Source organism: Lissotriton helveticus, chromosome 8 (genome assembly GCF_964261635.1).
Source record: "Lissotriton helveticus chromosome 8, aLisHel1.1, whole genome shotgun sequence".
In the NCBI taxonomy this organism is placed as follows: Eukaryota; Metazoa; Chordata; class Amphibia; order Caudata; family Salamandridae; genus Lissotriton; species Lissotriton helveticus.
Window position 1 is genome coordinate 962,207,793 of NC_136069.1, and position 27,377 is coordinate 962,235,169.

The window sequence follows — 27,377 nt, forward strand, 5'->3', positions numbered from 1 at the left end:
ATTTGGGGGCAGGAGGCGTCCCCTACAGAGGGCAGTATTCCACCAAAAATAATACAATTGGAAAAAGCGACCACTCGGATGCAAACGGAGAGTAAACACTTCAAATGGCAAAAAATAAACAGGCTAAACTACCTAAATTACCAAAATCAGGGAGTTACCGTATTACCCCCTCCCCACATACTTATTTTAAAGTACAAGCTCAAACAAGCACTCCAGATACCCAGTTACACCAAAACCGAGAAGAGCTTGAGAGTACGTACATAGGGCCCACCGGAGTACCTAATACCAAGACTCAGGGAATATGGAGCAGGGAGACAACATGATTTAACTGGTGAATAGTTTTTCCTGTCTTGCAAAGGTTATAGCTTTATTACCAGTTGATTGTATTCAACAAGAAATGGCGCAGCAATCCTCTGCCATCACAAACCCCAGTAATATTGATTCCTCCGTTCCTTCTTCCTATTTCCCGAACCCCTCCTCGAGTGTGGACTCCATGTTAGCTATAATCACTAATCAAGCAGGGGGCCCTGGAGAGAGGACACCAGGGACCACTTGTACAACAGAGAACCTGCTTCTTAATTTGATCTCAGAGATGAGAGAAAAATTCACAATATCTGAAAATAATCAATTGAAGATCCAGGGAACCTGCGAGCCACTAGAAGTAAAAATAAATGACATTTTTGGCAGAGTGGAAGCAGTAGAAGCCACAGTAGAAGACCTTTCGATAAAGGTCATGGAAAATACAGTAGAGATCAAAAAACTAAAATCGAAAGATAAACTCTGGGCAGATTTACTGGAAAGTTTGGAAAATAATGCAAGGCGAAATAACATTTGGATTTTAGAATATTAATATTGTAACTTTCCAGTTCTGTAAAATAAACTAGCTAAAATTCTACATGAAATACCATATGTCAGTGGTAAATGATGATGTGTCACTCGTTCTGCTACTGATGTCGGCAATTTCCTACAGACATAGCAATCACTAACTTCCATTGTTTTACATAATGCACTAACAAATTAGCGAAAACATTTAAATCTATCTAATTTCTATTTATACTGTGATGTAAATCTGTCTCAACTGGTGCTTCTTATTCTACTCTACCTTACTTAAGGTTAGCTAACTTTCCATGTGTACTAGTGTCATTTTATTTATTTGCCGTCAGTAAATAAGGTATCGCTATTGTCAATCCTAGCCATGCTATGAGCACTATCAATACACTACATATGCATACTCTACAACATGTCTTTATGCAGTTTCTTTTTGATTTTCCAGTAGTTCTATTAGCAGCCATTCTTGACTAAGGAGACTTAACCCCTCTTTGTAACTTTTACACAGATTTTAAACTGTGAATTTATTTTCAAGTTGGCCTCACTTCTTCGTCAAGTTGATCAGCAATTAATTCTTCATCACTTTCATCACTGATATCCAGATTCTCAAAATCCTCGAGAATCACAAACGTCCATTCAGGACCCTTGAACTTATTATTTAGTCTTTTCAAGCTTGGACTTCTCCTTCTGGGTTTTTCTGTGGATGGTCCAGACTGGCTTGTTATCTCGTCTACTTGGTCTGGTTCTTTATTTATTGTCTTAAGGCAATATTTCAGTCCCTTAATAACACTAGGCCAAGTATTACCCTTTCTGAGTCTTTTGGCTGGCACTGTGCTTTTATTTTCTTCAAATGCTCTTTTGTTTTCGTTTTATTGTGGCACACTTTGTTTATTTTCGACTTCAGTTGTCCTCTCTATCTGACCTTGTCCAGGACTTATTACCTGTCGTTTCTGCCTGGATGGGTTCTTCTACACTAGTCTGGCCCTGTTCAGGAGTTTGTTGGATTTGGCTTTGACTTTGTTTTCCTTCTTCTTCCTGAACACATTTTTCTACACCTGTCTGCTCCTGCTCAGGTCTTATAAGGTCTTGATTGTCTTTTGCCTGAGTGTTTTATCTAATACCTATCTGTCCCCCCTCATACTCCGGAGTGTTATTTCTGTTTTCTTCTGTCTGAGTACACTGCTCTCTCCTTATCAGGTCCTCTTCAGATTTAATATTGATTTTTTTTCTGTAATCTGAGTGTGTTCTTCTATTCCTGTCTCAGCCTCACTATCACTCTGACTATCTAAATATGTTTGACTTCTTGTTCGCTCTGTTATTTCAGGTAGGTCGACTACAGGAATCCACTCATCCTGACTGGTACTAGGTCATTCCTCATCAGCTACTTCAGGATCAGTTTCTCGGGATCCTTCAGCTGTACAACCTCCAGCCTCTATTTAGTCAAGTTCAGTTACTCTTTCAGTGTGGCTGGCATGAATCCAGTTTGCTATTCCTTTACATTTCACAGCTGTGGTGGTAACCAGTATTACTTGATGTGGTTTTCCCCACCTTGGTGCTAGGCACAATACTCGGGTATGATCCAATCACATGGATTCAAATCATGCACTGGAGTCGATTTTCTGGCCTCAGCATCTTCCCCAACATGGTGCGAGATAGAACGTACTTGGTCAGCTAACTCTTTGCAGTACTCCAATACCAAATCATCAGATATATTCAACAGCTTGTGTCCTGACACACATGCTTGCCTCATTGCCCTTCCCATGAGTATTTCATGTGGACTCAAGCCTGTCTTCTTGTCTGATATGCTTCTGAGTCCCATCAGGACAAGAGGTAAAGCATCAGGCCATTCCAATTGGGTGGATTCACACATCTTTCCCAATCTTGATTTTATTGTGCCATTCAGTTGTTCTAGTGCAGTTTTTGCTCAACTTTGAATGCTTCACAAATTAATCAAATTATTTCATTATTAAATTGAGACCCTCGGTCTGATTTAATCGTTACTGGAAAACTGAACCTAGGAATGAGCTCTCTCAAAAGGAGTTTGGCTACAGATAGGCTGTCATTCCTACTGGTCGGATTAGCCTCCAACCATTTGGAGAACAAACACACAAGGACATATTTTAATCCTTGACAAGCAAGTAACTGGATGAATTCAATTTGAAGTCTTATGAATGGACCTTCTGCCTTTCCAATTTTTCCAGGGTAAACCACAGTTTTCCTACCAGAGTTCATTTGTTGACAAATTAAGCATCTCTGGCAAAGACTCTCTGCTACATTCCAGAACCTTGGGTTAAACCAATCCTGTCTAAACAATCTTATCATAGCATGTTCCTATGTGTGTGTCTCCATGATACATTCTGGCCATGGGTGCAAGCATACAATCAGATAACACTGGTCTCCCAATTAAGTATATTATCACACCATCTTCAGTTCTTCTCTGACAACCTATTTTCTCACATTCTTCCTTTCTTTGGGTTCTGCTTCATTTTGTAAATCTTTCACTTCCTCGCATGTTCCTACGCCCCCTAGCAGCATAAGTTGGCAGCTGATTTCACATTCATAAATTTTCTTGTTTACTGCCATTTTATACTTGGCACAATGTTGGACCACCTGGTCAGCATAAACGATTACCAGCTGTCACTTTGTCATTTCCAGATTGGTGAGCAGCACACTTGACCACAGCCACTTTTTTGGCAATTGAATAGGGGTTCCTGAAGAAGTCATGAACTCCCTTTACATCCAAAGCTGGCCGAAGTCATGCACAACCCCGTAATCTATTGGGAATAACTTTGGCGCCGGTCGACGAATGTTCGCGAATTTCTCCAAGAAAATGGCCTGCTCTGCTCCTTCCCTGAACGTTTGGGGGTGATTCGTCAAGCGGGGGCCGAGAAAAAAGGTGGGTCCCAAAACGTGTTTTCCCCATGCAATTTTCCATAGGGACCTTTAAGTGAGGCTACAGCCCGAACTGCTGAATGGAATTACACCAAATTTTTCAAAAAAGTAGAGTTTGGTTCGCAGATTACGCTTTTTGTTAAATGGTGTAAATCTGTTCAGTAGTTTCTTAGATAATCAAAAATTGGCCCCCAGGGACATCCAGTATGCAAGGGGAATTAGTTACCCCTCTGCAAACGCTCCAGGGGACTGCGTTGCAGAGAGGTGTAATGAGGCCACGCCCCTTTTTACACCTCTTTGCAACACAGCCCCCTGGCGCATACTGGAGGTTCCTGGTGGGCTAGTTGGCACCCCAGTATGCAAGCGGACTTAATCCCACAACTAAGAACACGCTACGGGGTGCGTTTGCACAGTGGTAAAGGTATGGGGCGGGGCTTGAGGTGATATGATTGCAAACATGCCGTGTGGCGCGTTTTAAGTTGGGGAATTAATTCCTCTTCAATCCAGAGGTCCCCTAGGGTCCAACTAGTCCAACAGGTACCTCCAGTAAGCACCACGGAGCTGCGTTGCAGAGTGTTGTAAAAAGGAGGCGTGCCCTCTGAACACCTCTCTGCAACACAGCTCCCTGGCGCATACTGGAGGTACCTGGTGGGCTAGTTGGCCCACAGGGGACCTCAGGATTGAAGAAGGCTGAATTCTCCAACCTAAAACACGCCACAGGGCGTGTTTGCACACATATCACCTCAGGCCCCTCTACCTTCCTTCACTATTGAGCAAAATATTCCTCAAAAATCAGCCGAACTACGAATTCCGATTTACTCACCTGTTATCAGGAGAGACCTCAGTACTGCATCTTTCAGCCCACTACTGTTCCTGAAAAGTAATTCTAACCATACCTACAGTAACTTGAATTTCCTTCCATAGGCTAACATTGAGTGGTTTCACTTGGAAAGTCTTTAAGTGTGGAGTTTTGGAACTTTAAAAAATTCCTCTAAAATCAGCCAAACTACAAATTCCGATTTCCTCACCTGTTATCAGGAGAGACCTCAGTGCTGCATCTTTCAGCCCACTACTGATCCTGAAAAGTAATTCTAACCATACTTACGGTAACTTGAATTTCCTTCCATAGGCTAACTTTGACCGGTTTCACTTGTGTGGAGTTTTGGAACTTTAAAAAATTCCTCAAAAATCAGCTGAACTACGAATTCCGATTTACTCACCTGTTATCAGGAGAAACCTCAGTGCTGCATATTTCAGCCCACTACTGATCCTGAAAAGTAATTCTAACCATACTTACCAGTAACTTGAATTTCCTTCCATAGGCTAGCATTGACTGGTTTCACTTGGAAATTCTTCTAAGTGTGGAGTTTTGGAATTTTAAAATATTCATCTAAAATCATCCGAACAACAAATTCTGATTTACTCACCTGTTATCAGGAGAGAACCCAGTTCTGCATCTTTTAGCCCAGCACTGACCCTGAAAAGTAATTCTAACCATACTTACCAGTAACTTGTATTTCTTTCCATAGGAATCCATTGTCTGGTTTTCACCAGAAAAGTTTCTAAGTGTCGATTTTCACAAACTACAAATATTCCTTAATAATCGTCTGTATAACTTAACGCATTCTTTCAACTGTTTACAGGAGATGCACCAGTGCTGGATCCAGGATCCACCACTTAGTAAGAAAAAGAAACAATAACACTACTTACCTGCTGAGTGAATTTCCTCCCATAGGATAACATTAATGATTCAATGTGAAAAAGTTTCTAAGTGTCAACTTTCAAAATACAATAATATTCCTTAAAAATCACTACTGTACCAAAAACGCTTTTACTTAACTGTTTAAATGAGATGTCCCAGGACTGAATCTAGGATTCAGTCCTGTGGTTAGAAAACTAATCCATAAAGTCAGTAATTGCATTTAACTAGAAATTCCCATTGAGCTCAATGTTGCATTGTGTTTGAAATTGTGTTGCCCATTGCAACTACTGTCCTTAAAAGTCTATTGCCTATTTGCAAAGTATTTAAACTAAAGTAATTTATTCTGAGAAAGTATATTTTGTAATGTATTGTATAATGTAATTATAACGTAATTTAAAAAATATAATACCTAAAAATAAATAGTTTAAAAAATGTAGTAGTCACGTCAAGTCAACCTACCTTATTCGTATTTCATTTGAAAAACATAATAGCAAAAATAAAAAATACATTTCCATAGCAATAAATAGGGGAGTACGGTTACTTTACAACCTGATTGTCTTTCTTTATCTTATCACACATTTTATATAACTTACTACACACCCCATCGTCAGGTCATCTTCCATACATTGTATCTTTAGGTATGCCGCTCTGCAATGTCTTAAACCATACTGTTTTAAAATCGGTAATAAAAACAACCTCCTTGGTGACGTATAAAACCTACAGAAAAGAGTTACAGGCAGAGTTGATTGTGTCGAGCTGCCGTCACAAGGACATAGTGCTAAGGTACGTGACCAATCGTTCATCATTGGGTAATGTTATGACCCTGTGTACAATACCTAATCGAAAACGTGTCAGTAACATCCGATCAAATGGGCGTGTCACATATGACAGATATGGCTGAATCCCAGTACATGCTAACATAATGTGATTTTCCAAGACATAATGTTTTTCTTTCTCCACAGACCAGCGGTTTTCCTCCAGATAGGACAAATATTCCTTTTTTAATAACTTCCTGAAGGTGATCTTCATACAATCTGGACTTGAGAATAAATCTGGATGACCAATTTCGTTTGCGTTTCCTTAATATGTCGTAGCCATGGGATGCAATGTACATTATCCAGTTTTAAGCAGTCCGTGATGACATCCCGGTTAAAAACTGCTTCGGGGAAGTTCCATATCTTGTGCCATAGTAATAAAGGGCCAGATTTTATAATATCTACAATATGATTCAAACCTACCTCGGAATGACAAATGTATGTAGCAGTTGATCTAGGTATAGCAGAAATAAATATTTTCAAAGCTCTGTACACATTTTGCATTAGTAAACCCCATATACCGACACCATAAGTGGCAGTTGAAACACATTTGGTCTTATAATTGCAAGCAATTCTGGAACCGGTCGAGAACCCAGTTGTCTTGACATGCTGACAATTGCCCCAGTAGCTTTTATAAACATAGTTTTCCGGGCTGATATTGCAGCTGGCCAAGTGCCATTCTGATCACAATTTATCCCTAGGTAGGCAAAGCTTTTTACACACTCAATTTTTTTTCCATTGATAGAGATATTACAATTCTTTGCGGCTCTTTTCCCACACTTCATGCTAAATGTTTTACTTATATTCACATGCAGCCCCCTCACCTGCATGTAGTTAACAAAGTGTGTAACTGTTATTTGTAGGCCTATTGGTGTCCTTGACATTAAAACCGCGTCGTCCGCGTATAGTAATATTGGGGAGCTCGGCCAGTCGTTCACCCAGGCTATTGATATATCATGTGAAAAGGAATGGGGCAAGGACACATCCCTGTCTCACTCCTTTTCCAATGCCAAATCTAGCCGTGCACTCCCCATTTTTCCGATATCTCACCCTCGCTCCCTCCTCTCGGTAAAATTCTCTAATAAATAATAAAATATTGTTTTCGACTCCCAACTCATATGAAGTTTCCCATAATTTATTGTGTATAACACAGTCGAACGCAGGGGATAGATCGACAAATGTTAAAAACATAGCGAGGCCCGGCCTGGAGGGAGCTACGGGCCCCTGGACCGCGGAGGAGCTTGCGGTTCCTAGGCCGCTGTGAGGCTTGGCTGTAGACTGGCTCCGGTCCATGCTGTGCGGGGGGAAGGTCGCAGCGGAGCCCGCTGATCGAAAGATCACTGGTGCCCCAGGATGGAGGTGAGGAGCTGGGGGCGGCCCCCTGACAGTGTGGCGACCCATCCCTGGTGCAGAGACCCCCACTTGTGTGCTTGGCAGCGAGGGGCTGCACGGAGGGGAGGCACGCGCGGACCCCCGCTGGCATGGTGTGAGACAACGCGTCTTGATCTGGAAAGGAGCGTGGCAGCCGTTTCGGGGCATGGGGCCTAGGGGGTCGGTCCGCGGATCGGCGGACAGGGGGGGTCCCGTACAGGGCGCGGTGGTCTCGGTGTGGCGACGGTGGATGCCCCCCCCCCATGTGGAGAAAGTGCCGGCCTTGAGGACTGGCAGTCAGCGGCAACAGCCCACTGGGCAGATACCAGAAGCTCTGGGGGGGCCGGGCCTGCTTTCCCCCCCGGTACAGCTGAGTGTCCAGGAGCAACAGAGCGGGGCCCCTCAAGGGGCCTGGAGTCAGTCCAGTTTCGTGGGCATCACCCCGCGCTTTTCCAGGACCTGGCGGCCTCCACGCTGATCAAGCGTCGCAGCTTCAAGCCGGTTACCATGTACCTGAGGGAGCAAAACATCCCCTACTCATGGGGTCACCCATTTCGCATTATCTTTAAATACAAGGGGAAACTCCTACAGCTCCGTTCCCTGGAAGCGGCTCTCGAGGCGCTCGGCTTGGAGAGTCCGGACCCGGCGACTGGTGCAGAGAGTTTGCCTGTGCGACGACGTCGGCGCTCCAATGAGTGGCAGAGAGTGGGGAAAGCATCCCCGGTGAAGAAGCCTGATCCCTCTGCAAGGAAGGTCGCGGCGGAGCCCGCTGATCGAGAGGACGCTGGTGCCCCAGGACGGAGGTGAGGAGCTGGGGTGGCCCCCTGGCAGTGCGGCGACCCATCCCTGGTGCAGAGACCCCCACTTGTGTGCTTGGCAGCGAGGGGCTGCACGGAGGGGAGGCACGCGCGGACCCCCGCTGGCATGGTGTGAGACAATGCGCCTTGATCTGGAAAGGAGCGTGGCAGCCGTTTCGGGGCCTGGGGCCTAGGGGTTCGGTCCGCGGATCGGCAGACGGGGGGGTCCCGTACAGGGCGCGGTGGTCTCGGTGTGGCGACGGTGGAGGCCCCCCCATGTGGAGACAGTGCCGGCCTTGAGGACTGGCAGTCAGCAGCGACAGCCCACTGGGCAGATACCAGAAGCTCTAGAGGGGCCGGGCCTGCGTTCCCCCCAGTACAGCTGAGTGTCCAGGAGCGACAGAGCGGGGCCCCTCAAAGGGCCTGGAGTCAGTCCAGTTTCGTGGGCATCACCCCGCGCTTTTGCAGGACCTGGCGGCCTCCACGCTGATCAAGCGTCGCAGCTTCAAGCCAGTTACCATGTACCTGAGGGAGCAAAACATCCCCTACTCATGGGGTCACCCATTTCGCATTATCTTTAAATACAAGGGGAAACTCCTACAGCTCCGTTCCCTGGAAGCGGCTCTCGAGGCGCTCGGCTTGGATAGTCCGGACCCGGCGACTGGTGCAGAGAGTTTGCCTGTGCGACGACGTCGGCGCTCCAATGAGTGGCAGAGAGTGGGGAAAGCATCCCCGGTGAAGAAGCCTGATCCCTCTGCAAGCCTTAGTGAAAGGGTGGGGGCCGTCTCCTCCGTAGCGCTGGTGACTGATGGAGTTGGAGCAGGGGGAAGGTAGTTTGCTTGGCCAGATACGATTCGCAGGGTGGTGCCGGGAGGGAATTTCAGGGGCACAGACTGTGACTTTCCATCTTACCGGTGCCTAGTACTGAAGGTGCCCTGAATCAGGGTTTGGTAAGGTGTCGAGGGGTGCTGTGTTTCCCCGTAAGGATGATCTGCTCGACGGACTTTTGTCATTTCTCATTTGGTTCTTCACATGCCTTGAGTTTGTGCTCTGTTGCACTTGGGGGGAGGGGCGTTTGGGGGGGTTGTTTTAGGGGCTCCGCATCAGTCCTCGGGGGGGGAGGGCTGGGGGGGGCTCCGAATTGTACCACAATGGCACAGTCCCGGGCTCCCTGCTTAGTGCCTTTCTGCTTACCTGGAGAGTATGGGTATAGACTTGAAAATGGTCAGTCTAAATGTTAGGGATCTTAACCCCGTTAATCGCGCTGCAATATTGTCGCTGTTAGAGGGTGCGGAGGGGGACGTGTGTTTGCTGCAGGAGACGCACCTCCTCTCTAAGGATACAAAAAGGATGAGGGACAGACGCTTCCCAATGCAATTGTGGTCCTCAGGTCCGGCGAAGAAGCAGGGGGTGGCCATCCTGTTCAGCGCTAAAGCTCACTGTAAGGTCCTATCCCGACTAGTTGATATCAAGTGGCGTCTCCTAGCAGTTAGGGTGCAGTGGGGGTCTACCCGTTTCTCAGTGGGCTCCCTCTATGCCCGAAATGAACGCCAGGAATCCTTCTTGAAAACGGCGCTTGCGGAAGTCCTAGCTTCCCCGGATGGGGATGTGTTGGTGGGTGGGGACCTGAATATTGTGATGGACCAGGAACTAGATAGATCTACAGTGCGCTCACACCAGACAGGGGCTATGTCCCAGGGAGGGAGGCAGTGGCTGCGCGATGGGGGACTACATGACGTATGGCGAGTGCACCATCCCCTAGAGCGGGACTTCACGTATTATTTGGCGGCCCGTTAAACGTATGCACCCCTAGACCCCTTCCTTGCGAAGACGTCCCTTATGCCTCACCTGTCTGCAGCCGCTATTTTCCCGCGCTCCCTGTCTGACCATGCCCTTATTTCTGTGCAGCTTGCGTGTGGTGGCCGGAGGGCGCCGGCGGCCGGTTGGTGGCTTAGGGACTCCCTCCTCAACTCAGAGTCTGTAGTTGAACACGTGCGGGAGACGATCACCCACTATCTTGTAGAGAATGATGAGGGGGGCATGGCGCTAAGCTCCGTGTGGGAGGCCCTTTAGTTGGTAGCCCGAGGGGAATTCATTGCGGTGTCTGCGTCCTTGGCCCGGATTCGTAGGAACGTGAGGAACTGGAAAGGGAGGTGGGTGCCCTTGAAGCGATACATAAGAGAACAGGGGCGCCACGCATTTGGAGGGAGTTGGAAACAAAACGGCGTATGCTCAGACACCTCGACCTTGACCGAGCGGAATACTCCCTCTTGCGCTTGCGCCACAAGTTCTATCTCAGTGGGGATAAAGGGGGCCGGATGTTAGCGCACAGGTTGAGGGCGCGAGCGCAGCAAACCGTCGTTCAGGCCATTAGGGATGCCAGCGCGTTAGAACAAACTAGTGACTCCGCTATTGCAGACTCCTTCAGTCATTTTTATCACGAGCTATACTGTAGGGAACCTCTGGATTCCGCACGGGTGAAGGCATACTTAGAAACCTGCGGTGTTACCCCCCTATTCCAGTCGTCAGCAGCAGTGCTCGAGGCTAATATTTGCATTGAAGAAGTTATCTCGGCAATTGCGCGGTTGAAAGTGGCCAAATCCCAGGTGGGCCGGACGGTTTCACAGCTGTTTTTTATAAAAAGTTCTGTGTGGAGCTGGCGCCTTTTTTAACCAGCCTTTTTAACTCTTTCCTGGAAACGGGAGCGGTAACCCCCTCAATGTCAGAAGCCTCTATCACGGTAATCCCCAAGCCGGGGCAGGATCCTATGGAGTGCGGTTCATACCGCCCGATATCCCTCCTCAATATCGATGCTAAGCTTTTTGCTAGCATATGTAAATGTAAATGTAAATGTGTTGGACGTGTAAAGTGCACAGCTGCCCGTAAGCGTCCCGGCGCTTGCTTAGGGAACCCGTCCTGGTATTCCCCTGTGAGAAACCCCGGCATGGTGTCCACAAGGTGAAAGCCAGGCATCCCGCCACGAGGGGCCGTAGTGGAGATTAAGCAAGCTATTGCCCAGAGTCGCAGAGTGTGACCCCGTGAGTTGAGTAGGCACCAGAGCGAGAATTGTTGAGTCCGTGGAATTTTTGGGCCCGAGACCTGCCGAGGCGGGGAATCGAACCCTGGTCCACGGTCGATCTCAGCTTCCGGGTCTGCCGCCTCTAACCACTGAGCCACGCTTCTCCATTGGCAGCGCGCCTTAGTCCGCTGATGGACGGTATCGTGGAACCTGATCAAGTGGGGTTCATACCGACGAGACAGGGAGGGGAAAACACTAAGAGGCTCTTGCATCTCATGGACTCGGTACATCAAGCACGCACTCAGGCCCTCTTTTTATCAATAGACGCGGAGACGGCCTTTGACCGCGCCGATTGGACATATTTGTTCGCGGTCCTGAAGGCCTTTGGCCTGGGGTCTAACTTTCTTCGTTCGGTGCGATGTTTGTATGCAGAGCCGTCAGCGGCGGTCCGAGTTAACGGCTGCAGGTCGGCACCTTTTGCCATCTCTCGCGGGACGAGGCAGGGATAACCCCCTGTCGCCGTTGCTCTTTGCCCTCTACATGGAGCCCTTTGCTCAGAAAGTGCGGTTCAACAACGGTATAGCAGGGGCGGAAATTTGGCTTCCCCGGTGAAATAGAGCATGGGGCCTATGCTCGTCCCCGGTGACCTCACCAACCATGCATGCTTGGGATCCGCTAGCGCGGCGTAAGGGCTGGACTACCTTCCCGTCGCCCATGACTCCTATTGTGGACAAGCCGGATTTCCCGCCTGGTTGCTCGTCTCCGACATTCCAGCGCTGGCGTGAGGAAGGCTGCAAGAGAGTGGGTCATCTCTTTGACCTTAATGGCCTGATCCTGATCTCCTCGCTCCGGCGGGACCACTTCCCGCTTTCTGACTCTGATGTCTTCTCGTACTCACAGGTGGCACACTGGGTTATGCAGCCGTCTCATGTCGCCGCCATGTCCCGCCCGCTGACGGCCCTGGAACGCTGGGTAGTCTGCAAAAAAGATGACCGCAAACTTATTTCTGATCTATATGCTCTGATTATTGCGCGACATAAGGCCCCACGTACTAAGGCGCAGGTGCGATGGGAGATGGAGATCGGGCGCCCACTATCGCGCAAGGAATGGGAGAGGGTGTTTTATCGCGCTCATCACACGGCACTCAACGTTGCTGGGGCTGAATCGGCCTTCAAGGCGCTGACATACTGGTACTACACCCCAGCGCGTATTAAAGCATGGGATCCGAAGCACTCGGGCTTATGTTGGAGGGACTGTGGCACCACGGGTACACTAACCCACCTGCTATGGCACTGTCCAAAATTAACACGCTATTGGACAGTGGTCCTTGATGATATAGACGACGCTTTTCACATCACCTTCCCCAGGGCACCTGAGCATGTGTTGGTGGAGCTCTCGCACACCAAGGCCTTTCATTTGCGCTCTATGAGGGGTAAGCAAATAGCTTTGGCTTTGCTAGCAGCGCGCTTAGTCATCCTCACGCAATGGCGCTCCAGTGATACCAGAGACTGGATTCGGCGGCTATGGCACCTCTTGGCGATGGAACGGCTGTCTTTGTGTGTTGATGGTAGGGGTGCTGAATATGCAGAGCTGTGGGAACCATTTATCCATCTCTTATCCAGGGATGTGCGTGAGGTGACCTGTCCAAAGTTTCTGCAGATCCTGCAGCTTATCCCGGTGACACCACAGGGTGTTACCATTAGTATGGGTGGCTAGAGAACAGGAGAGGACGCGGAAGATAACCTTAGGGTCCATAAGAGGGCTTGTTGAGGCTGATGCGGAGGAGGGTGGGGGGGTGGAAGGGGTGGGGTGGAGGGAGGACAGGGGCAGTGGGGGAGAGGTGTTGGGGGTGTTGGGCTCGCTCGAATCTAAAATGCAGTACAAGCTATACGTGTTGGCTGCTTTCTCTGTGTTGGCATGCATCCTCGCCGGGCCGCCCTCCGGGTTGTAGGCCCCTGGGCTGTGTTCACATGCTTAGAATTTGCTCTGCCGGCCGGTGGATGTAGTCAGCTGAGCTGTGTTAGAGGATGAGATACTGCTTAATAAAAATGATTGATTCTAAAAGGGAATCTAAAAGTGATATTGGACGATAACATTTAGGGTCATTGCGATTTCCCTTCTTAAAAATGGGTATTAAAATTGCATCTGACCAAGACTTAATAAAACCAATTTGACAACACTTATTTAAAACATTCATTATACGTGGAGCCCTGATATCGGTTTTTGACCGGTAGACATCAACTGGGACACCATCCGGCCCCAGGGCTTTGCCTGAGGCCCTTTTCTGCATTGCACAAACTATCTTGTCCAGAGTGAAGCTAATATCCAAAGGGTATACCGATAGGCCCATCTATTCCCCATTAGTACCCTCTGTCTCATAACCTCCTGCTTAAGGGGTTTCCCTCCCTAGCTCATTATCTAATGGGGTTGTACCAGCGCAGTATAAGTCACTAAAATAGCCAATCCAGCTATCTTCTGTAATTGCTCTGTCCATCGCATCACGGTCCCTCACCGTTAAATTTGTAGAATTCATAATCTTCCAAAACTTAACATTATCTTTCTTTACACAAGCCTCATGTAGATCTAGCCAAACTTCCTCTTTTAATTTATGTTTTCTGTTCTTTTGGACCTGTTTATAAAGCGATCTAGCTTTCCTTATCTCTTCTCTGTTCCTGGGTAGCTTTTTCAAGGCTGTTTTTAGATTTTTATGTGCTTTGCTGCATTCATTATCAAACCACCCCCGTTTTTTGCACAGTCTCATCTTTTGTTTAACCATAAGAATTTCCTTAATCTTAGCTGAGATGTTCAAGAATACTTTTATCACATCAGCTCCTTTATTTTCCTCCGCTAGGCACACATTGAAAGCCTCTTGTGTTTCATGTACAAGCTGCCCCGAAAACGCGATGGGATCCCCCTTCTGCCATTTAAGTGTATATCCATTTCTGCTCGAGTTCCTGATTATATGAGAAACCCACTACACCCATTCTATGGAGAATGTTATTCTCGAATGAGAGAGGGACACTAATGGGGTAGTAATCACTCAACGCATTGCAGAGTGTTACATATGTTAAAATCTTTATAAATTTCTTATTTTTTTAAAACAAAACAAAATCAATCGTCGTGTTACAACCTCTCCCTATATAAGTGGGCTTAAAAGCTACTGGAGGGATGCATAATTCATTAGCATAGTCTAAATTAAATTTGGACATGATTTCTTTCAGCATATCTCCCACAGCTGAATGTGTAAAATGTGGTGCAGCATCGTCTATATCCTCACCCAACCCACATATACCATTCTGGTAGTACCTACACAGATAACAATTAAAATCCCCACCCCAGATACAACACGGTTCCCCTTTAGGTCTGTCTTGGAGTTTCCTCAGATCCCTTTGTAAATCGTTCAGGACACTCGGAATCATATTTTTGGGAACATTATTATAAAAATTGTCAAACAACCAACTTCCTTCCCTTGTAACTCCTGTTTCTGGTAAAAATCATTAGTTCTTACAAACGTCATTTTCTCCATAATTAACAGATTTGAAATATAAATACATAGCCCACCTTTAGGTCTGCCGGCTTTACTAGGAAGAGCTGGGGTATGATAAGTCCAAAAACCCTCCATATGCAGCTCACTGATCTGCCAAGTCTCTTGAAGGCAGATTATCGGGTGATCATCAACAACCTTCAACCATGCTGGGTCATATATCTTTGCGTAAGTCAAAGAAAGTGTCCCCTTTGCATAAAAATACAAACCAACTACTACACTTGCAAACTCATCATTACAAACAGAATCTCCAATATATACATTTTACATCAGTTAGGGCAATATGTTAAAGTTTTTTTGGTTTACCTCACTCGAGACAGCAGAAAATTTAATAGGTGAGCTTTATATAAAGCATGTCATGAGCTCATTGTCAAATTATTATGATGTCAGCACTGATATGTAAAACAAATAATTTTTTAGACGGCTCCACTCAGTGCGGCTTACATAACAAGGAGTGTCGGACTAAACATTGAAATATTCTGGAGGGCCTCTGCTGTCTCGAGTGAGGTAAACCAAAAAAACTTTAACATATTGCCCTAACAGATGTAAAATGTATATATTGGAGATACCCTTAAAGGATCTCATAAAAATATATATATAAATAGCTTTATATTAAACATCTGTTCTTGAGAGGTGAAAATACCGATTACTTTATCTAGTTGGATGTACTATGTTCTTTGTATCCACCTGGACAAGGCTAGATGCCTGTAATGTAGTATGAGTTATTAATTTGCATGGGAGATGTATGTGTAGATGGCCTGATTGTATAGGGCTATAGTGCCACACAGCATGCAGGAGTATTGTATTGTATTATGATGTAGATGTTGTTTTAGTCAGATAATGTGTATCTTATATTATACATTTTTTATTCGCAGATATAGCGTAAATTGTGGGAATTTATATTTTTATCCTGAGGAAGGTGCTGGCTTTTAATCAAGTTGCCAAAACCGAAACGCGTCGATGCTATTTTGAATTGTGACACACAAAGTCATTGGACCAAATAACTTCTCCATTTAAGATATTTGTACAATTTGGAGTTTGATTTAATTATGTCTGACTATTGTGTCCTTTTCTTCTTTTTTAATTAGAATCATTTTCTATGTTTTTATTCCCACTGTGTTATGATTTTCTATGTAATTATTTTATTGTGTTAGGACATATACACTACTATTTTATTGTATTCTTTTCTTTCATGAATGTTGTAATAAATTGTACACATTTTTAATTTTGACTATCTGCATCACCTTTGCTCTTGCTAGGCTGTATGGATTGAATCAATTGTCTTTGTAATGATGAGTTTGCAAGTGTAGTAGTTGGTTTATATTTTTATCCAAAGGGGACACTTTATTTGACTTACAGTCTTTTGGAACCCTACCCCTTTGGTTGTTGGGGTCCCTCTCTTTTATTAGAGATCATATATATTTGCGGCCAACCCCGCTATATTCCAAAACACTAAGTGCCAATGTTGATTCCCTGATGATTGTGGCCTATCAAGTGATTTTAGATTTGCAATAGTTATGATATCATTAGGGATAATTTTATCCGATTGTTCCATTGCATAACTTACAGTTTCTAGTTCTGCCATCCCTTGTTTATAAAGAGACTGAGGGTCAGTCATTAAACAGCTATCCAAGGGGTCATCCCCCTCGTCTTGTACTGTAGACGTGGCTATTAACCTTTTATCCACCCTTGTCTCCGAAACCGTACACTTAGTTGGCATATGATCCTTCCTGCCCCTACTTCGGTCTTCCGGTAGTAGTCAATCCACGTTCCCCAACGATGATAATGGTTCGAATCTGTTTTGTACAGCAACATTAAAAGGATTCCATCTTGCTCTGTATTTCTGCACCGAGTATATAGACTGTCCTTCCAAAATTTGGGTTTATAGAAAAAACCTAGAGGGAGTACACACATTTCTCTCTCATTTATATGTGTTTTCCCTATCCTGAATGTTAGAACAATACAGTCCCCAGCCACCATTTTCCCTCTATTGTCTAACCAGCTGACACGGTGGGCCATTTTAAAATTTGTGAATAGAGCTTCACCCAAGCCTGTTTTATCCCCTAGCCATGAGAGTGATTTATTACGCAGGGTTTTCCATGATTCATGTGCTGATTCCGGTAGGGCGGGACGTTTGCTATTACAATAACATAAGGTGAAGCAGCCGGAGGCAGATCAAGATGGCTGCCATCGTTTCTATGAGTCTTAGGCGTAGGCCTCACTATTCTTTGACTCGCATCTTGCCCCTTGGATTTTTGCAAATCCAGGGTCTGTCTCAGGGTGGCTTGATTTGCCATAGTATTCCTATTAATGATGTTATCCGACTTTGTCTGGATATCATTCTTTATATGGCCATTCAAGCGGAAAATTACCGGGTTCAATGGCTGCGTAGAGCTGCCATGTACCGGTAAATAAGTGTAAGTGGCATTATGCCTCAAATGGTTGTCACTTTTTAGTTGAGTCTCAATGGCCTCCACTTTTTCAAGAAGATTTCCCATTGAGCCTGTTAAAAAGGAATACAATTTATCTAAGATTTTTGTAATGTTAACCAAATATTTTCTATATTCCTCTAAAGGGTATCCGTTTTTTTCCAGCCTGGCTCCCATCTGTTTCTTATTCTGAGTTAACTTGACAGACTTATTATTGGCTTTCCTTTTTCTCCCTGGAGTTATTCTATTTTTGGCCAGTTTTATATTCCCATCTTCTGTCACATCTTTATTACCTTGGTTTATTTACGGGGTTTTTCGCTCCTTTAGTGGGGGCTCAATCTCGTGTTCGGAGTCTGTCACCTCAATGTGAACCGATATATCCAAGACACACCCATTTATTGCGCCCGTCTTAGCTACTCCTGCATTAATATTCTCACCTTGACTTTCTGGAGTTTCTCCCCCTGCACTTAAATCTACAGGTAGGAATAATCTACCCTGTGATAGTGTCTCCTCTACAGATATTATTTGTTCCTCAATAGCTCCCAAATCAGTATAAAAAAAATATAAGAATTAATACATTTAAAAATTTTCATTTACTAAACCTTTGAAATTCACTGAAAAAAACATAGGTTTCAGACATGTTATAGTTAGGAATTAGCATTTAAAAAACCTTAGAAATTCACTGAAAAAACATAGGTTTTAGGGGTGTTATAATTAGCTGGACAATTCACTCGTACAAAACCATTGAAATTCCTCCATTATAGTTAGTTCTGCTAACTAACTTGCGCGCCACACAGAATTTCTATATGTATATCCTCTCATCCCATTTACTGCAACATAAATAAAACATAACCTGGTCTTGATGATTGGCTAACACTTCTGCAGGCCGAAACGCCGTTGACTTCCACAGCAGAACTTCTGACACTCATATTTCATGGATATCCTATGCATCTGAAATTTGTATTATTGTACCATTAATTGTCGCGGTATCCTAAATATGTAAAACCGTTTTTATCTCACTTGTCTGCGCCCACTACCCTCGCAGTACATACCATGTCACGTGTCACTCGCGCCGTCACTATACTTCACGATCATTTGTGCACAGTATTTTGTTGGTTACATGTCATTTAATGTAACACAGTGCTACTGACCCTTGTGCGTGTACATATGAAGTTAAATACGTCCAACATGCTTGTCAAACGAAATATACTATATTGTTACTTGAAAATGACTCCCTGGGAGTCTCCTATTTTTGATTTTATCAATTGCAATTAATTGTGCTACATATAATTCACCTGTGAATAATACCCTTGAAACATTGTTGTTTGTTACAGAATATTGCCCTGGTCTCTTTAGGGTTCATGGGTTACCTCCCGTAGTCTGTTACTTGTTTTAGGAAGGTAAGCACTCTATATCTCTTGACGTATGTTCCCAGTCCCCTGATATTCCAGCCCTGGATTTTAAGGTTTATCCCCATCCTGGAACTGATTTAGTGCCAGATGTCGCCCGACTACTCAACCTGTGCTCTGCCTTGTCTGTTTGCTGCTGATTACATAACTGAAACACATAAATCTTGACATTTCCTCGCCAACCCATCGTTGTGGCACTACTTTGTAGCCTTACGGCTAGAGCAGTCGACTTCGGAGCTGGGGAACCGAGTTCAAGTCTCGGCAACGAAACTCAACATCCTGTGACTCTGGGCAAATCACTTAATCTCCCTGTGCCTAACAAAAATGAATGTGTCCATCTGTAAAAAAAACTGGTGCTCATGTAAAACGCTTTAATACCCGATTTCTTGGGTCTTGTTTGCGCTATATAAAACTCTAAAAAATAAATTAAAAAACAAACACTATTGGGAAAATTCACAAAGAAGCGCTGGATGAGCCACTTCACCCATTTTCAAGGAAGCATGTGCTACACTGTTGAAAATGTTGACAAATCAGGAGGGATAATACTGCCTGATCCAATGGAAGAAGATATTAATGGCCTATATCTGTAAAGTTCAGGACAAACTGGGGGTTATGGAGCAGTGGTTGGTGGCATATTAGATCAAATTGGAGCAAGTTGAGCTGCGGTCACAAAGGTAGCAAAACAAATGAGTGCTGTTGAGAATGCTATGCAGAACACATAAAGAAAACTATCAAAGACAGCCACATTTCAAATTTGCATTGTAACATTTACTGGCATCTGAAAAACCTCGAAAAAACATCTCTAAGAGTGATGGGATGATGTCTAACTCGTGAAGAACCCAATTTGGTACCCAATCATGAGGAAATCTTCCCACAAGAGGTTATCCCTTATTCTGAGTGTTAGTTTTCCATGATGACGAGGGAGTGCCGAAACATAACAAGAAGTGCTAATAATAACAGAGGCATGATAATAATTAGTGCTTTTCTAAATGTAGCATCTTCCTAAAGCAACTTCTATGAGGGTGAACTATTTTGCCGAGGTTCCAGAGTCCTCTTGCTCCCAGATCTCACCCTACTATGAATGCCAGTGGCCAAAACAAGCATTTGCAATGCAATCAGTCTCGCCTTTGGAACCTTATATGTATTTAGCCATGAAGCACATTAGCCTGGGTGCTGAAACATCTACTGTTCTTTAATATGGAGGGCAAGTAAGCACCAAACTGCATAACACACCAAACTGCATAACACACCAGGTATGGGAACACATGGAGAGAAATATTGCCTTTCAGCTGGAAATGGTATAGTCCAAAGTTCTGTTTTTAATATAAAATCAGGGCCTTCGGTGGCCATATCACTGAAAATACAAGATTTGAAGAAATATTCTCAACAGCTACTCATGGAAGACAATGTCTATGCACTGGAATCTAGAGAATGCTAAAGTGAATCTGGTATTTTACTGAACTCTGCTGGTAGTTTTCTACCAAGAAAGTTAAATAGAGGCAGTTGCCAGAAAAAAATGAAAAAAGAAAGACCCTCAGCAGAATGCAAGTCTGGTCCTTTACTGACCTTTACTGGTCATTTTCTATCAAGACAGTTAAATAGATGCAGTAGAACAGAAAGAAAAGTCCCTAAGTGGAAGCAGACAAGACCTTTGACTGATCTCCAGAGCCCACAAAGTACATATACATATAAGTATATACTAAAGTAATTACAAGAGGTCTAGAATGCTCGACCTAAAAATGTAAGAGCCATAGAAGCGAGCAGTGAATCATTAGGCCTAATCCTCGATTCTGTATCATGTGAAACCGAAAGTAGCTGTGGATGGCAAGGCTTCTGTGTTAACTCAAGTGGGAAAGAAGTAAAGCAGTATGGTGTTGCTTACCGAATAATCATTCAGTGTAATGAATGCACCCAATAGTGACTCTATGTAAATGGAAGGATGTTGTGTTGTTAACATCATCCTGGTACAGTACTTATAAGACATATAATCTGGAATTTCTGAACAAGCACTAATACACAGTCCAATACTAATTTTTGAATCTCCGCTCAAACTATTTGAAGGAAAACCCTGAAAACCTGTTGACATTTGACCCAGTGGAATCATCAGGACATTAGCCATGCCTAATTACCTTCTTCGCGGATGTATGACGTTACAACTCAGGCTATTACAACGCCTGCCTTTACAACGCGGTTTTTACATCGCAAACCTTTACAACGCATAGCGCTTAGAGGTGCTGGATAGTGGTAAGTATAATTTTCTATTCCAACTCCAGTCCCCGTGGACTCTAGGGAAGGTGTTGGATAGAAAATTAAACTTATTCCCTATCCTAGATGGCCCCCCAGCGCAATGCGTTGTAATGGTTTGCGTTGTAATGACCGCGTTGTAATGGTAGTGCGTTGTAATAGTTTTGTTGTAAAGGTTGTTCACCCTTCATCGCGAATCAGACTCTCAAATCATCGAGCAGGGAAATGGGGTCTATCTCCAGATTAGGTAATAGGTCACCAGTTGTGAATAGCTACCAACTTTGCACATGTGGCTCGGTTACTATTCTGAAGCCTTCGCTTGCTGCCTGTAATAATGTATTCTCTTGCATGATGCCCTGCGTGTGCAATTATGAAGGTTATTTACTACAGGTGTCCTATTATCTAATGTGGAGATAGACGCCATGTAATATACCATGATGACATAAACAGTAAAACACAATTGCTTTTGCAAAAATGAACTATGCATTCCCTTCTCCTTTCTCTCTCACTTCATGGTGCCAAGTTTCAGTGGCATGTGGATTTAACAAGGCTTATGCTTCTCAGCCCACGTGAGTTCTACACACCCATCCACCTCTTCCTAGGAGTCCCTGCCATAATTTTCTACAGTACAGAAGCAACCTCCCCATTTTGGCTTGGTAACTCACCCCCTTCATTTCAATCTTCCCTTGGTGTTGTTTGCTTCCTACAGGAACTTAGGATACTTGGATCATACCATTAAGGCACCACAACATCATCCTCTAAGAATTTGGAAGGTTCTCTTTTGGTGCCAATTTTCCCTTTTAAACACTGGGAAAGGTGCCTGTGGTTGGAGATTAGAACTTTAGGACATATTTATGACTTTTGTGGCGCAGGGCAGGTCATCTTGCTGCGCTACCCTGCATCACAGGGAGTGCATGAATGCGCCGTGTTTATCCAATATGGTGTATTCCTGTCAGTTTCCCTTGCACTTGCACTGTTTTGTCAGCCTACCTCCAATGCAGGCACTCTTGCACCATGGTTCAAAGGTGCCTGTGTTGTAGGCAGGATTGTTTTTGTGCAGGAAGGGGTACCTGTTTGCACAAAAACAAGGAGAGACGCTTTGTCCTCTATGTGTGCTGTAGACTGCAGCACACATAGAAAGAGGAAAAACGAGGGAAAAAAAAGCTATTTCTCCTCGTTGCGCCTCACCTGGAGAGGCTTATCTTTTTTGTGCATTCCCAGGTCTACAAGGTCCTGTAAATCTGGGAATGTGTCAATAAACCATGGGAGTTGCGTTGGAAAACCCACGCTACACCCATAGAACGCCTACCTAGGGTTGAGTAACGCAACGCTGCAATTTGCCTTGTCTCCACTTTTTTTAGCCACGCGAAGTGGCTTTGCATGGCTTCAGAAATCTGACTTAAGGTTTGTGTCACATTCCACCACTTTGTGTGGTGCAAGAGCGACATAAACCGGGTCATAAATATTACCCTTGGTGAATATATGTAATGGATAAAGTCCATTCTGTCACATTCGACTCTGCTTTTTTGGCCGCAATATAGGAAATTATATCTTTATGTATGATGTGATAACACAACAATAAATGTTCGGTTACAAAAAAAGAAAAAAAACACAATTTCTAATAGATGTATGAAATAAGTCATCATTCACAAATAAAGGTCATTGAGCCTGCTCACCCAGTGAGCAAGGTACACGCTGCTTTTCCAGTAGCTTGGCTGGAAGTCAGGGACTAGAGCAACCGTGCGTCTCTCGCCTCACAGTCACTGCAGTGCGTTGCTTTCTAGTTATGAGTTAGAGACCAAGGTTAGGATGGCGGAGAGAGGGCAAATCAGAGCTTTTGTGGGAGGCAAAGAGAGCCTATAGTAAGGAATCACAAACAGCTATAGATGTGAAATACAGAAAGTGCTATTCAGGGAAACTACAATTTCTGGAGAACTTTTCAAGAGCCAGTGCATACAAAGTTCCATGAGCCTGCTGTCTCGATGAATTGGGAATTGGTCATGCTCTCAGTATCTCAAGTAGGCAGGAAATGGAGACATGGCTGCGTTTTTACCCTCTCTGTGATGCTCGAGGGTGGTCATTCCATGTAGTAGTGAGGCCAAGTGTAGTATGATGGGAGAGGTCATGAAGGGTGGTAGGGGAGAACCTTTTTCTTTTTGCAGTTTTATATAGCCCTTCTCTGAAGGTATTGGAGCGCTTTACTTGAGCACCGGTTAAATTGCACAAAGACATATTAATTCTCACTCATCCATTCACTGAGGTCCAGTTAGTTGGTGCAAAGAGACTCATCAACAAAAGTGGTAATACATGAATGCCTTTGTTTTCTTCTATTAATTGGAACCACCCGCTAATGATATTGCTGTATTTCACCTTTGAGCTCCTGCTCCTCCACGGTTCTTTGGTTCTTTAGCTGTACTAATCATTTTTGATATGCCATTTTTGTAATTTACACTGATGTATTGCCTATTGAAGTTTAATTGTGAATGATTTTGCTCAGCAAGTTGTAATCACCAAGAATGTTATTAGGTACTGTATTGTAATGAGTGACACAATTCTTAAAATAAAATACCAATTAATTAAAGTCCGGCTCTCTATATTCCTAACTAAATGAGTTATCATTCAGTGATCCTCTTTCTCGACAAATGAAGAAACTGTTATATACCTTATCATGTGTTACAGAGCTAATGTATACAGTTGAACTTGCTGGTGGACTTGGTGCTATTCTGCTCCTGCTTCTCTGTCTGATCACTATATACAACTGCTACAAGATCGAGATAATGCTTTTCTATCGAATTCATTTTGGGGCAGAAGAAATAGAAGGAGGTAAGGAAGTGTTCTATGTTTCTGTCTTTTAAATTAGATCTTATATTTTGAGGGAACATAATGGAAACCCTGGTGCATTTTACGCCACAAATCGCAGCTTAAAAAAAATATTAGAAAGTAAACACCGTTGTGTTATGTGTATTATTATTGACATTTTGTTTTCCATTTCACAGTTTTGGCGCGGTGCGGGGTAGTTCATATGTATTCCGAGGTGCGGGGTAGTTCATATGTATTCCTAGGACCATGCTAGTACAGCTCAATTTAATCGGTTTTCGCAGCTGAACAGGACAATTCAGTTTGTTTGATGAAAATGTTTTGGAACCATGGTCATGTTAGCACAATCCAGTACCGTGAAAACTTCAAGAAAAGTTGTCAATCAGTTGCAGCGAGCTTGAGTTAAGAAAATCAGAAGCTATGAATGAGCCATTTTAAGGGCCATTTTTTGACAATCTCTTACAAAAATAAGTTTCATCATTGAGCGTCAGTCATTTTAATATTCTGTGTTTAGGTAAACAATTGAGGTTGTCCTAAACGTAAAAAGAAGTAGAGGTCTTTAGAAATCCTCTCCTTTAAAACACTACTGCATTGTGTATGTGTTATAGTAGATGTTCATATTTCTAAATTTACGGAAAATATATAAAATATATTTATGTGACATGATCACAATATCACACTTACGGAGTTTATGATAAGTTAGCCGGTGGTCGAATCTGTATAATTCCTTGGCAACTGTCTTTTCTCAAAACATATTGTAAATACAGTTTGATGTCTTTATAGTCTGAAAACTTCTTGTAGTGAGTGATCTGGTAAGTACTGTTGTGGTCGTGTTCCATCTCAAATTTTCCATCCATGAACCTCATCCCTTTTTTAGGTCTCGCCTAGGCAGCGCATGCGCTGTCTCTCAGAGACATCGAGTAATTAGTATATGTGGTGAAACTCCACCTACTCCACCTAGTGGCTTTTTATTGGTTTGTTTGCTTGTCTGCTTCAATCTCTACGTTTTCAAAGGCTACTGCGATTTTTAGTTCCTACTTTACTTGTTTGAGAACGCCTATGCAGCACACTCTAACTAGTAACTACTGTAAACATGCTGCGTGTGGAATTAAGTGTTTGTCTTGGAACTCTTTCGTTTTTCGTGGCTTGCTTATTCTGCTTGTGCACGCACTTTTTTTGTTGTTGTTGTGACCTGTGAGCTTTAATGTTTTTGTGCCTTGTTTTCTCTTTATTTATGTTGGATTTAATTGTCGCACATGCGCTTTATCTGTAAACATCTTAAGCTAAAGCACGGTGCTACGAGTGCTTCAAAAGTAAAGAAATTGAAAAAACTTTTTGTTATCAATTTCTTTACTTTTGAACCATTTGGAGTACCCGCTTTAGCTTAAGAAACTTAAGTTAATGCACGAGTGCGGCGATTGAAACCAAAATAAATAAAGAGAAAAAAACGTGTGTCTGCCATTTTATTTCCTTTATTTCCTTTGGTTTCAATCGCGGCACTCGTGCTTTGGCTGTAAATATCTCAAGCTAAACAATGGTGCCTCAATTGCTTCAAAAGTAAAAGAATTGATTTTTTTTTTCTATTTCTTTTCTTTAGAAGCAATCGAGGCACCCGTGCTTTAGTTTAAGATGTTTCAGCTAAAGCATGAGTGCCGTGAATGTATTGCAAATAGGTTTGTTTTGTTATGCTGCATGCCAGGATTTGTTGCACGCTGACTGTGCATCAAAGCCCTGTGTAAGCAAGGTGATTTTACATTCAGGGTCCGGGGTTTGCAACAGAAGCTGGACCTGTGAACCTCGTTCACCAGCTTCCAAGGCGGTCGCTCTGGCCTTAAGACACATCCTCTTCTCTGTTAACTATCTTTTCATGTATCCCTGCTCTAAACTGCTCACTCCTCGCCCCTGGAGCCAGATGTACTCCCCCATAAAATGACCACGTATGGTGCAATGCAGTGTTTGGATAAATTGATGTGGGAGTGCAAATGCACATTTTATGAATGTTTGACTTTAATTTACACTCGTAAGTTGCCCTGAGCGTAGGTGCACCCATGGTGACGTGAATCCCGCTCCGATGAGCAGGTTTGCCTCTCAGGTAATGCAGGGACAGATTAATTCAGGCATGTGAATTATTGGGGCATATGGGATTGTGCAAATCAGGCATGCTGCTGAGACGGACATGTGTGCGATTCTCTCCAGCCAGCGCTATTCCAGCAGCCTCTGTCTGCACCATTACTGCCGCTTTTAGGCAATGTTTCTGCTCAAAATTAAATGGTTCTGATGCTATATAAATGAATAAATATGTATTTCATCGTTCATGATATATCCATTATTTAATGTGTTCTTTTTTCTTATTTATTAACAAAAGTATTTTTTATATACCATAAACGGTCAAGTTCTAAATAATGTGCCGTATTTCCATCTTGGACAGAAAGTCTGGCCTGGTCCTTATTTGAAGTGCACTTTTCACTCCAACGTAAACAAGCTTTGCCCAAGCCAATAGGTCTAGCCTCTGGGGTCGATTGGCTTCACCACTGGTTGTTAGTGATACTGCAGAGCATCCCAAATGCAGAGGAGCATGGCTAAAGAGTAGAAAGTAGGGGCTATGACATCACCACACATGTGCCTACATGATAACACATGGCTGTTTGTGTGCATTTCTCTTGCTGCTGCTGTGAGGTGGAATGGGTGAAGCGGTAGCTCTGCCACTGCTAAACGCGCTGCTTTCTTGGCTGGCGCTAGGTTGCTGGTGCTGGCTTGCCCTGCTTGTCTTGTTTTTTCTCCCAGTCCGGCCCTGCCAGTGAGGCCACCCCTACGGCCTCTATCCTATGGGAGTCTTTTGGAGTCCAGACGTTAAAGAGGTCCGCATGAGTGTCGGTGATGGCATCCCAACGGCGTCGTAGTGCATTATTACATGACCCCTGAACCTGGGCTTCTTTTCACCTCTGCAGCGTGTGCCAAAGATGAGCAGAAGGCCCCCCTGCTCCCACCCCTCATGAGGGGGGCCTATGTCCTCTTTCTTATCTTACGTGAGCAGCTAAAGATGTTTGTTCCCATTCCTTATTGCTAAATATAGCCAGCGCAAGACAGCCCAGAGAGGACAAGATGTGGAGCAGAGTGCAGGGAGAGAGACAGAACGTGTGCACGGATGGCATGCTTGAGGGGTTGAGAGAAGCTGCCTGTGCTTTGTGTGTATCTAACTGAAAGAGATGTACGTCATCTCTGAGTGTCTAAACGTATGTTCTATGAGAGAAAGTGTGTACTGCCTGCTTACACAGGCTATGTCTGTGCAGATGTGGTTTGTTTGGGGTATGTGTTATGCTTTCCTGTGTGTGCGGTTGTTTGAGCAGTGTATCTGTCTGAGTGCAAGGGTAGTGGATTCAGGGTCAGCAGGTCCCTTGTCTGCCTGAAAAAGTCTGAAAGGTAGTAGTACGCTCCTGGGAAATGGAATTTGCGATCATGGCAAGGTCGGTGAGTAAACAAAAACCTAAACACTGCACTGCGCAAGCAGCC

At 44.2% G+C, this 27,377-nt stretch overlaps 1 protein-coding gene across 1 annotated transcript in view; it reads left to right on the forward strand.

The window, feature by feature from the left end:
• The window catches only part of IL1RAPL1 (interleukin 1 receptor accessory protein like 1), a 2,344,491-nt gene that overhangs the window by 2,167,778 nt on the left and 149,336 nt on the right, over positions 1-27,377 (forward strand). The window contains exon 11 of the mRNA XM_078656096.1: positions 23,730-23,873. Within this exon, the coding sequence (XP_078512222.1) occupies positions 23,730-23,873 (144 nt within the window). The remainder of the gene's footprint in view (positions 1-23,729; positions 23,874-27,377) is intronic.